We start from the raw sequence: 12,106 nt of genomic DNA, 5'->3' as shown, positions 1-12,106 counted from the left end.
GACGGACAGGAGAAAAAAGACAGAAGACAGAATGAAAGAGAGACCGTATTTACCAGAACGGTCGCGGCCACTCAGCCAGTGGAAGTGGAGGACAGATTGTGACTCTGAGCCCTGGGATTGGCCGCTTCCCTCTGGAAGTACTGCGAGGGGGCGGAGCCTAGCTTACTGGCCGTCGCTTTTTAGGGTCAAGGGAACAAGAAGGGGGGGAGGGGGGATGTCGAGGCGTCCCGGAGTAGTTGGAGGAGTTGGAGGAGGAGGAGGGCACACAAAGGGAGGTAGAAAGGGTTAAAGGAGAAGATGGAGGCAGCGAGGAGGAGAGAGAGAGAGACAGACAGAGAGAGAGAGAGAGATAGAGAGGCAGAGAAGTTCATCAGCGAAGCAGAAAAACACAAGACACACAAGACTGAGGTCATAATGACATCACAGCGGCGCCAGCGGTTACGCGTTGTCTCATCATGATGATCAGAGACTAAGATATCTAAGAAATATTTTTTTTTTTTTACAAGAAAACATCAAGGGAATGTATTTATATGTATTTATATCGGTATTTTAACTGTCTTTTCTGTTTTTAATTCAACATTTTGAAATATCAGGGTCGCTGTTTTTGTAAAGCCTTTATGTTGGATGTTTGTTTTTATTTGTCTTCTAACATCTTGGGAACATGTTGGAAACAAGTGTATTCACTTCAACACTTTATCTTTTAGATGTTTCTTTGATCATTCATAAATAAAATCTTTCCAGATCGGCATTCTGAATCACTTGTATTTCAATCGTTGCTGAATTTTACAGATTTACATTTTGACGTTGTTATAAGTGCACCTCCTTTTAAATGCGACGTCTTAAACATTGTTGGTAGAACCTCGAGTTGTCATCATAGGTTTATAGATTCAGACTCTTTGGAGAACATGAATCAAAGTGCTAGCAGGTTCTATTAGAACACAAATCTGACGCTAGTTTGGCAACAAGCTAATGTTACCATAGCAACATCCTACCATTCACAAGGTAGAATGGATAACCACAGACGGTATAGACAGGAAGTGGACGTAGTCACTGTGACATCACCCATTGGTTCAAAGACGACACTTTTGAAGCCAGGATTTTGGCGTTTTGACCGTCGTCATGTTGTTGTTTGGCCGTGGCCACGTTGGGATTTGGCTCATTTGGTTTTGCAGGTATGAACAACTATTGAACATATTACACTTCTGACCAGACGGTGGCGCCAGATGCCGAGTTAAGAGACCAGCAAATACATAATACGAGTCATCCAGTGAATGGTAAATACTGTCCGATGGGGATCAGCATGTGGTGGAAGCACGAACAGCGACATGAGAGACGAGATGAAGCAAACGGAGAGAACGAGAGAGAGAGAGAGGAGGAAGAGGAGGACCTAGCCTTCATCACATCCCCTACAGAGACTTCCCCCGTTTCCTGTCCTCCTATCTGGGACCACTTACTTGACTCCGGGTAGACGGAGGACCTCTTCCCCGGATCCTTCTGGAGCTGGATGCCTTTCACGGAGAAGATGGAGGCGGCTGAAAAGAAGCAACAGAGGTGTTTGGTTGAGAACAGTGACGTTGTTGGGTCTGTTTTAAAATTTGTTTTCAGAATAATCTCATGCTGATTAAAGGGTATACATAGTTTTAGGATTATAGCATCATGGTCTGTGGAAAGAATATACTTCAGAAAGAAGCATTTGTGTAAAGCCTGTTTGTCTTTTTGTGTTTGATTTTTTTTACAGACACTGTCTCCTCATTTTGCTGGAATAAATCCATACAAAATACAGTTATTTGGGTAAAGTTCATATCGACGTCAGATTTCATTGTGACCTTTAAAACCAGTCTTGGTTTATTCTACTGTATACTTTATGACAGAAACATGACTCAGCAGAATCACACTGATTGAACCAATACAGTAACTGGGGTAATTAAAGTACATTCTTTAGACCTGCAGCTTATCTAATGGAGAGAGGAATTAGATACGGTATCACTTTAAGACATATTTACATAATCAGGTTCTAAGCAGCTTTAATGTGTCTAAAAGCTAACATGACGGTAACTCTTGTTCAACAGAAGAGAATGGAATAAGACAATGTCTGTTGCTATTAACTGGTTACCAGCTGGACTTCTTCACTGGTTGTAGTTCTAATACAGTTCTCCCGTCTCTAAATCCTAGTGACCTCCCTGGCTGAGACGGCGTTTAAAACTGTTGCCATGTTGTAACGTTCAGTGCGTCGGACTGAGAGACTCACTGTCAGCCAGAGACTGGACCTGATCCCCGAAACACTTGAAGTAGGAGTGTCTGAGAGCCTCTTCGGCCGACACTCGCTTCTTGGCCTCGAACTGCGTAGAGAGAGACGAAGACGAGACCGTAAGTGTTGAAAGTTCATTAGTGGAGTAGAATCTCAGTGGAATCAGTACGATCGTAACGTTGGTCACCTGTAGAAGCACCGAGAGCAGGTCGTGGCCGTCGTTGTCGATCCTGAGACGAGAGAGAGACGTCAGTGATGATGTTAACATCTCATCTATAATTCATACTGCAGGTCTGCTCGTTATAAACACTCACTTCAATCAAATCTGAACCCTGATCGTTGTTTTATATTTATGTTGTTTTCTTGTTTAACCCTTGTAAAGTGTCTGAGTATCCTGAAAAGCACTTTTTAAATAAAATGTATTATTACTTTCAACAAACCATAATAATACAATAATAATAATAGACAAAAGTGACAGTGACGTTTTCTTTGTTACCACTAGGTGGAGCCGTAACACTTCTCAAGATGTGTTCAAGACAGTTTTTGTTCTTAAACAAGTGTTAAAAATATGTAAATAAAAGTAAACCAGTAACTAAATATGAAATGTAACTGGATCCATGTGTGGAGTGTGTGTGGTTTCTCCACTCATTACAAAATATGAAATGTAAAAAACAATAAATAATAAAAAAAATTAAAATAAAATAATAAATAATAATAATAAAATTGATTTCTAGTAAAAAAAAAATACATGTTAGATGCGTGGAAATAACCAAAATACTTTAGAATATAAAAAAAAATCACACATATATCTGTATTGAATAATGAAGACAAACATTTTAAAGTTCAAGAGATTTGTCTGCCTTGAGTTTTTCTTCTGTAGATTTTGGGTTTATCCACCAGGTAAACGAAGATGTCCGCTAATGCTAAATCTATTTAGCTACGGCCTCATGAAACTCACCATATTTGATAATTAGCTTATTAATGTCAGACAGCCCGTCTGCTGCAGGAAAACCAGTCAAATTATCAGAGAAGGATCCAGATGATCCACATTCTTTGTTTGGTTCTGGCCTCTGGAATAATGTGAGGTCCTATCATAGAGCCCTGGGGGATACCTCTGGGGTACGAGGCGTCTTCACGCGTGTGAGAGAGGTGTATGGTAAAGGCGTGCCTACCTGGGCGCGTGGTTGACGAGGGGCTCGACGTGGTACCGGGGGAAGTTGTAGGTCTTGAACTCTTCGCTGGTGGTGACGCCGGGCCAGCTCTCCTCTGTGGGCGTGCCTGTTGGAGACAAGAGAGGAATCGGTCAGCCAATCACGTGGACGCAGAGGTGAGCGTGCACTCCGGCGCCGCACACGTCTGGATCCTGCCATCGCCGCCGCCTCACCGAGGATGCGGAATATGAGGTGGAGCTCGTCCTCCACGGTGGATCCGGGGAACAGAGGTCTGCCGGTGATCATCTCGTAGAAGATGCAGCCGACGCCCCTGGAGAGAGAGAAAGACAGGGTCAGACGGTGAGAGACCCGGCAGACAGACAGCTTCCTGTTCTCCTCGACCGTAGACGTCTGCTCACCACATGTCGATGGGCGTGGAGTACTCGGTGGAGCCCAGGAGCACGTCGGGAGGCCGGTACCACAAGGTCACCACCTCGTTGGAGTAGGTCTTCGTGGGGACGGACTTGGCTCGAGCCAGACCTGAATGCAAACACAGAACGTTACTTGCTTCATGTATTTGATTGTTTTCCAGGAGGAAAGAATTCAAAACACTGTTCAGTTTAAGATGCTTCTGGGAAATTTATTTAGCGAGCGTCTACAGTCGCTGTAAAGTGTTTTATTGCACTGAGGGCTACATTTTTTATGACAAAATATTGTTTTATGATAGGAGATAGTCTGAAGATTCTGCTGATGTTTCATTGTTTTTGTAGTTTTGAGATAAAAAGAGTGACGGCTGATTTGTTGAAGTGAGCGGCGGCGGCGTACCGAAGTCTGCCAGTTTGAGCTCCCCCTTCTCGTTGATGAGCAGGTTCTGGGGCTTCAGGTCTCGGTGGAGGACCTTTCTTCTGTGGCAGTAGGCCAGACCTCGGAGCAGCTGGAACAGGAAGATCTGCAGAGGAACGTTCTGGTCAGTACATCAACAGGAAACAGCAACGAGGTCACTTGCTGTTGCTCTCTCAACACACAGAGAACAAACTTTACGTACCTTCACATTGTGAACGCTCATGATGCTCCCACAGTCATCCATGTACTGCTTCAGGTCCTTCTCCTGGAGGAGACAGACAGACAGACAGACAGACAGACAGAAGAGATACAGTTAGGTATAAAGATGCTTTAGATCCTAGAACTGGAGGAGGATGAGACCGGGTCTAGGACCCCCCAGAGGAGACTCACCAGGTACTCGAACACGAGGGTGAGGCACTTGTCCGTGTGGATGATGTCATGGAGGGTGACGATGTTGGCGTGTTTCAAGTCTTTCAGCAGAGACACTAGAAGGGACGAGACACATGAGACAGGAGGACCGCCGGCCCCACCAGCGCCGTCCCAAACCCCCGATGCCGTTCCCCGAGGATCACGTGACGTAGACATGTGATCCACGTGATCATGTGGATGCGTGGACTTACCCTCCCGGATGGCGGTGCACGGCGCCCCCTCCTCGTGCTCCAGCCGGATCTCCTTCAGGGCCACCAGGTTGTCCGTCAGCTTGCTCCGCCCCTTGAAGACGGTGGCGTAAGTCCCCTGCGGAGACAGGAAGCGTGTGAATGCACGGCGTGGGGTTAGTTCAAGTCCCCGTCGTCACGTTGTTGACCTCACCTCCCCGAGCTTGTCCAGCTTGATGTACGTCTCCAGCTTCCCGAAGCCGATCTCAGACTGGAGAGGACAGAAGAGAAGACGTTGTCAGTGTGTGCTTGTTGCCAGGCAACACCGTCTCCACCGTCTCTGGGATCAACGGCGGTTAGCTCAGACGTCCGTCCCATCGAGAGGACGCTTGTCCTACAGCTGCAGTGTGTTACTGAGCTAACGTGACGTCCTCCGTGTCTCCACGGTTTAATCTTACATCTGGTCAAGTGAGATCAGAGACAATAGTACCGCTTCAGATCTGTGTCCTCATGAGAGACAAAGACATACAGAGACAGACAGGAAGAAAGACAGAAAAAATAAGACAGACAGAAAGAAAGACAGGCAAAAAGACAGATAGAACGAAAGACAGAAAAAAGTACAGAGGCAGACAGAAAGAGAGACAGACAGAGGTCAGACAGACAGAAAAAGAAGACAGAGACAGACACAACGTCAGACAGAGACGGACACAAAGTCAGACAGACAGAAAGAGAGTCAGACAGTCAGGTTGTGGTTGACTTCGTCATTGAACGCCGTTAACCAACATTCTCTCATCGTCTCACCGCGAGGACATGCGAAGTGTCTCACTGTCTCACTGCGTGGACACGTGGAGCATATCATGGCGAGGACGCCACCGGCTGCACGCGTCTCCTTCAGCGACAAGAACTCAGTGTAACAAAGAGGACATGCCCCCGGATGTGTAGTGACATCATCCTGCCTCGGCCAATGAGAGGCTGAGCTGTATGATGTATCGGACTCCCGGGCTGGCGGTCATCAATTATAGACGATGCAGCCGCGTCACGCTGCGACTGTTTACCGCCGCCCTCTGCGTGCCAGCGCCGCGGCAGCCATCTATTATCTGAGTTCTCCTCCCTCAATGATGTTAATATGGTTGTCATGCCAACGGGGTGGGGGGGGCAAGTGACCAAGTTATCTGATGAAGCATGTGATCTCTTTAAAGGCCTGATGCCTCAAAGCCAACATCAGGGTGACACACTTACACACTGAACAAGTGTGTAAGTGTGTGTGTGTGTGTGGGGGGGGGGGGGGGGGGTGAACAGATTACTATTTGCATAATTAATAAATAGGCATAATCTCATTATCATATTATAGATTTTTCTGTTTTGTGTCTTGAAATTTGCAATCCTTAAAAAAAATATTAAAAAAATCTGATGAGATGAAAGAAAATGTAAAAAAAGAAATTAAAAGCACATCCCAGCTGCTTCCTGGTCTGGTGGACTCTAAATGGACCATAATGTACTAAATGAACATCATGCTGGATTGAAGAAGACTTGAAACTAGAGATTGAGACCATAAACTCATGTTTACAATGTTTACTGAGATAATACATCAAGAGAGAAGTAGGACCATTTTCTCATAGACTTCTATACAACCAGAGAGGAGTCGCCCCCTGGTGGCCAGCAGAGAGAAGTAGGACCATTTTCTCATAGACTTCTATACAGCCAGAGAGGAGTCGCCCCCTGGTGGCCAGCAGAGAGAAGTAGGACCATTTTCTCATAGACTTCTATACAACCAGAGAGGAGTCGCCCCCTGGTGGCCAGCAGAGAGAAGTAGGACCATTTTCTCATAGACTTCTATACAGCCAGAGAGGAGTCGCCCCCTGGTGGCCAGCAGAGAGAAGTAGGACCATTTTCTCATAGACTTCTATACAACCAGAGAGGAGTCGCCCCCTGGTGGTCAGCAGGGAGAATGCAGCTTTAAAGGAACGGGTGCCTGGTGCGCGTGTGTGTGTGTGTGTGTGTGCGCAGGCAGGAAACATTTTGTGCTGAGTCATGCATCTTCTCAAATGTAAACACACTGTTTCTATCTTTGTTTGTGACAGGAGCTGTCAGGAGCAGCTGCTGAGCTCACACACACACACACACGCACACAGGCACACACGCACACACACACACACACACACACACACACACACACACACACACTGTAAGACCAGGGAGGGCCCAGCTCTCTACCTGCAGCCCACTCTCTGCTTACAGCATACAACTGCGTCTGTGTGTGTGTGTGTGTGTGTGTGTGTGTGTGTGTGTGTGTGTGTGTGTGTGTGTGTGTGTGTGTGTGTTTCCGATGGCAACGGGTTCATTTCATTCCCAACGCTCCAGTGAGCTTACTCAGCAGAACTAGGTCAGACCAAGTTTTTGCGACAAAATTAAAGAAACATAAAACCAAAGAAAATGTGCGACGAAGCCGAGGAGACGTACGGACTAAATACAGTTTCTCCTTGTGAAGGCCTGATGGGGGAGGGAGGGAGGGAGGGAGGGTTGAGAGTGTTGAGGGAGAGAGGGGAGGGAGGGAGGGAGAGAGAGAAGGAGGGAAAGAGAGGAGGGAGGGTTGAGAGTGTTGAGGGAGGGAGGGAGAGAGAGAGAGGGGAGGGAGAGAGAGGAGGGAGAGGGAGGAAGGAGAGAGAGGGAGAGGGGAGGGAGAGAACGAGAGAGGGAGAGAGAGAGAGGGAGGGAGAGAGAGAGAGGAAGGAGAGAGAGGGAGAGGGGGACGGAGAGAGAGAGGGGGGGGAGAGAGAATGAGAGAGGGAGAGAGAGAGAGGGAGGGAGAGAGAGAGAGGAAGGAGAGAGAGGGAGAGGGGAGGGAGAGAACGAGAGAGAGAGAGAGAGAGAGGGACGGAGAGAGAGAGGGGGGGAGAGAGAGAATGAGAGAGGGAGAGAGAGAGAGGGAGGGAGAGGGGAGGGATGGGAGGGAGGGTTGAGAGTACTGAGGGAGGGAGGGAGGGAGTGAGAGGAGGGAGGGAGGGAAAGAGAGGAGGGAGGGAGGGTTGAGAGTACTGAGGGAGGGAGGGAGAAGGACAGCCTCCTGTTAAGGAACGTGGTGGTAACGGGAGGAGGGATGACGAGCTCTTTCATTAACGTGACGAATCGTCAATCAATCAACCGATCAATAAACACGCCGCCCCGTCGGCTCCCGCACGTCAACCTGCTGACGAGGTGACGGGATCGCCTGAGAGCCGATGTTGAGGAATTAAAGCTTTTAACCAACTGTAAGAAATAAGATGTTATATCAAATATATATCTTGTTACACATTTAAAGAGTTTAAATAAAATGTTCACGCTGTTTTATAAATGTTTATTCAAGGTTTGATTATTCCAAAGATGTTTCTGATGTTAAAGATGATTTTTTTAAATTTAAATGATAAAAATTCTAATATCAATCATATAAATATTTTTTAAAACCAAAAAGAGAACAAATAATAAATAATAAATAAACTACTACTGTTAAGAATGGTATTATTAAGGTAATAAACAGTTCTCAATAATCTAATTTGGATAACAAGTAAGTTTATTAGCTGAATCTCACCGTTGGCTTCTGGGTAAAAAAACATAAAATCCCCAAATATAAGATGTTACGCACATCTTTAATTTCATTGTGTTCACTTTTACACTTAAGCTTCGATCTTTTTTGATCAGTTTAAACCCTGAACATTTTTTTGACAATATTCCGACAGTGGGTTCACTTTGTGACAGCAGCGGGGGCGGGGCTTAGCCGAGGGTCCATCAGAGCTTCAGTTCCAAGTTATAATGGCCAAATTCACCTATTAGTGTTGTAGTTATAGACACAATGACTTTCCTTCTGCACCGAGGATCACTGGATCTCCCCGGATCACACCGGATCTCACTGTGAATTATTGATGATCGACGGGCAGCAGCTGTCACAGAAAACCGACACCGACCGACTCACTTACGCTCCACTGGAAGAGATTCAAAGATCAAAATACTGGGTTCAGATGTGAACGAAGGACCAGCACCCAATCTCACGGAGCCATGACATCACCGGGATCTGGATCCATCTGGATCTGGATCCATGTGGATTCTGGTGCAAAGTTAACTTCTATAATTCAAAGTCATTTTTCATGCAGAAATGTCAGAAAATGCTTCTTTTCTCTGTGTCATATCTTATGTCATCACATAGAACGGACATTTCAAGCACTTTCAAGCACTTTACTCTGAATCCAGGCACTTTTCAAACTCCACACTAAAATTCAAAGTGTTTTCAAGGATTTCCAGCACCTGTACCAAACCTGGCTAACCAAGTTATGTGACACATTGGAGTTCCACACTTTAAAACCTGCTTTCTCCTTTACCCCCTTGAACGCCTCTCGTCATCCCTCCCTGCTCTCCGGTTCGCTTCCAGGTGTCCCGGTGTGTAAATCCTCCCCAGGATGAATTATTGATCGATGTATTACATCACATGAACACAACCCTACAGATACACAGGCAGAACATATCCTCCACTCCTTTATATTGTGCTCCTTTTTAAAGTCTCTCCTTATTTCATCTCGTCCACCATAAAGCCAGGAAACCTCCCTTCAAAGACGCCTCTCTCTCCCTTTCATCTCACCGAGACTCCTGCAGAAAAGCTGAGTCATCAAACCGCTTCAAGCCGAAGAGCCTGGAGGCCGAGCGCCGGCCCTGTTTGATAATTACAGCGAGGGTGATGCTTTCCCATCGTCTGTCGAGGCTTTTAGGTAATCAGGTTTAAAGTTAAACGTGAAGCAGAACGAGAGAATGAAACAGAAACAGACTTCAGCAGCAACACATATTCATGCATATCTACAGTATTTCTGCTAATCAACCCCCATCCTCCCTCTTTGCCTCTAACTAACCCTCCTCTCCTTCCCACCCCCAGATTCTTACCCACAACCAGGGTTCCTACACCTTTTCCAAAGTCAAATTCAAGTACTTTTCAAGTACTTCAAGGGGCAGTTCCATACTTTTCCAGCACCTTCCAGCTGTGGTAAACTCCATCTTTGTACCAATCCAATGGGCAGTATTCAGTCTACTTATTATGTCACGTGTTCATCACATTAAATGAGATGTTATTGTCCTCTAAACAACCAACATGATGTTTGGAGACAGCTTTTTACAGAAGGACCACAAATGAAAGGAAAACTAATTCCACTAACAGATCCACAGAAATATAATCACCAACTATTTTCATCATCAAACCTTGAAAACACTGCACTAAAATTCAAGTGTTTTCTAGGATTTCCAGCACCGTACCAACCCTGAATAATGCTCTTGGCCTGGATACATAATCCAGAATTAATTCATAATTCATCCCCCCTCACTGCATTGTGAGCTCTATAACGAGCCCCGTGTTTGTGTGTTTCCAGTTAGTGTGTTGGATATAAAGTTCACGTTTCCTTTAAAACAAAGCCGGCGAGCAGACAGACGGCGAGCAGCAGACAGACGGCGAGCAGCAGACAGACGGCGAGCAGCAGACAGACGGCCAGCTGTGAACGGCAAGCAGTGAAGGCGGCGCGTCACCGGAAGCAGCCGGATTCAGCTTGCCGTGCACACACACATAAAAACCACGGACACAAATATACACACGATGGAGAAAAAGAGAGTGAGCACTGACCAATGAGGCGCGCCGTAGCCTGCGGCTCATTGGCTTGTCGAAGGGCGGGCTGTTCATGGCGAACTTCTCCAAGTAGCCCTCCGGTAGCCGGATGTCCGCCGGGAGAGACAAACGCTTGTTTATGTCCTGAAACGGAGAAAACGAGGAGAAGGAAAAGAGGTTAGAAAATATAAATCACACGTTAGAAGGTCATCACGGCTTAGCCGGCGGCTCGCGGCTAACAGTGCTGACAATACAAACATTTTTCAGTTTTCTGTGGTCATTTGACAAAAAGAAAGAAAGAAAAATGGAAATTGTTGTTAGTGGTTGTCGTGACAACACAAGTCGAGGGGCCCGATGCTGTTCCTGTAAGAAGTGTAGCACCAAAGTATGGTGGAATAGACAAACTAGCCACCTGTCTGCTAATTAGCTTGCTAACTAGCTTGTTAATTCCACTGTGCTTTAATGCTACACTGGTTACATAGATTGTCACTCATCTGACGATAACAAAGTTCAATGAGTGTGTGGATGAAGTTGTTCATTTTTAACTCATGTAGTCTCTCTGCGCTTCGTAACGTCAGCCTGCTAATCGCTTGGATAACCACGCACACAGAGGGAAACGTTCCCTGCTCAGGCAGACATCACTCTGCTGTAGCAAACGGTTGTGATGAAAGTGAAGAACACGCTGACATTCTGTCTGCAGCTGAATGGAAGGCCACTGCACGCTTGGACTGTTTCCAGACAAGTTCCTGGCAGGTTTTTTTTTTTAGAATACGTTGGCACAAACTGGTTGGCACAGACTCTGGATCAGTTTTTAAGAATCAAACACACTTGATATTTTACTTCTTCTTATATCAGCATTTTTACACATCATTTCAAAGACTGATCTGAGAGCAGCTCTTCAGCAAACAAAAAGGGGATGAAAAACCTTTCAATTCAGTGTTGATGCATCATCATCATCATCGGCCCTTGGAGACGGCCGATCAAATGATATCAGTGAGTGAATATCAGCTGATGACGATCTGATCAAAACAGCACCAATGAACTTCACCAACGGTCAAATAGAATAAAAAGACACCCGATGAAAAACAAACTGACACGCCAACGCCACGTTATTCACCCACAGGTCACATGACGACTGAACAGACTCCACATCAGCTGGGAGAACCTGCTCAAATACAATTTGTGCAACGCTATTTTTTCCCACAATGCATCACCCCCCCACCTCCCCATGAGCCATACGTTGTAGGCCATGTTCGCAGGCAAGGTGCCAATCACATGTTGTTGCCATGGCAGCAGCGGTGGCCCAGTCCCAACAGCCCCACAGTCCTCGATGCGAGTGTGGGGAATGGTATATGTGTTTACATCTGAGTGTGTGCGTGAGTGTGTGTGTGAGTGTGTGTGTGTGAGTGTGTGTGTGTGTGTGTGTGTGTGTGGGGGGGGGGGGTTACGCCTCCAGATGAAAGGCAGAAGGATTTCATGCCTGTAATGGTTTTATCCGACTAACACAGCAATACACAGAATTACACACACGCACACACGCACACTCTGCGTTTCGCCACAAAACAACGGACTGAACGTTGAAGTGATGCTCTGCAGACCTCATCAAACACCAGCAGCAGTGCGACCTATGGACTTTGACCTGAGCGGTTTACACAGC

The 12,106-nt window shown here is 46.2% G+C and overlaps 1 protein-coding gene across 9 annotated transcripts in view; it reads right to left on the bottom strand.

Annotated features, from left to right (window-relative positions):
* Positions 1 to 12,106, bottom strand: part of LOC311017437 (cyclin-dependent kinase 17-like) — a 41,557-nt gene that overhangs the window by 5,508 nt on the left and 23,943 nt on the right. For 7 of the 9 annotated variants that reach the window (XR_014597631.1, XR_014597632.1, XM_084015779.1 and 4 more), the window contains 13 exons: positions 10,468 to 10,593; positions 5,053 to 5,109; positions 4,863 to 4,977; positions 4,633 to 4,727; positions 4,445 to 4,507; positions 4,225 to 4,348; positions 3,819 to 3,939; positions 3,633 to 3,730; positions 3,421 to 3,526; positions 2,436 to 2,478; positions 2,249 to 2,339; positions 1,455 to 1,532; positions 54 to 175 (listed from right to left, as the gene is read on the bottom strand). Coding sequence is in view for 7 of the 9 variants with exons in the window: in XM_084015779.1 (XP_083871905.1) it covers positions 72 to 175; positions 1,455 to 1,532; positions 2,249 to 2,339; positions 2,436 to 2,478; positions 3,421 to 3,526; positions 3,633 to 3,730; positions 3,819 to 3,939; positions 4,225 to 4,348; positions 4,445 to 4,507; positions 4,633 to 4,727; positions 4,863 to 4,977; positions 5,053 to 5,109; positions 10,468 to 10,593 (1,221 nt within the window). In the remaining 2 variants the exon portion in view is untranslated. The remainder of the gene's footprint in view (positions 1 to 53; positions 176 to 1,454; positions 1,533 to 2,248; positions 2,340 to 2,435; positions 2,479 to 3,420; positions 3,527 to 3,632; positions 3,731 to 3,818; positions 3,940 to 4,224; positions 4,349 to 4,444; positions 4,508 to 4,632; positions 4,728 to 4,862; positions 4,978 to 5,052; positions 5,110 to 10,467; positions 10,594 to 12,106) is intronic. The other 2 variants (XM_084015781.1, XM_084015785.1) reach the window with 1 other exon arrangement.

This window comes from Eutrigla gurnardus, assembly GCF_963514095.1.
Source record: "Eutrigla gurnardus genome assembly, chromosome: 8".
Classification (NCBI taxonomy): domain Eukaryota; kingdom Metazoa; phylum Chordata; class Actinopteri; order Perciformes; family Triglidae; genus Eutrigla; species Eutrigla gurnardus.
Note: the sequence above shows the minus strand (reverse complement) of the source record. Positions and strands in the feature narration are given on the sequence as shown.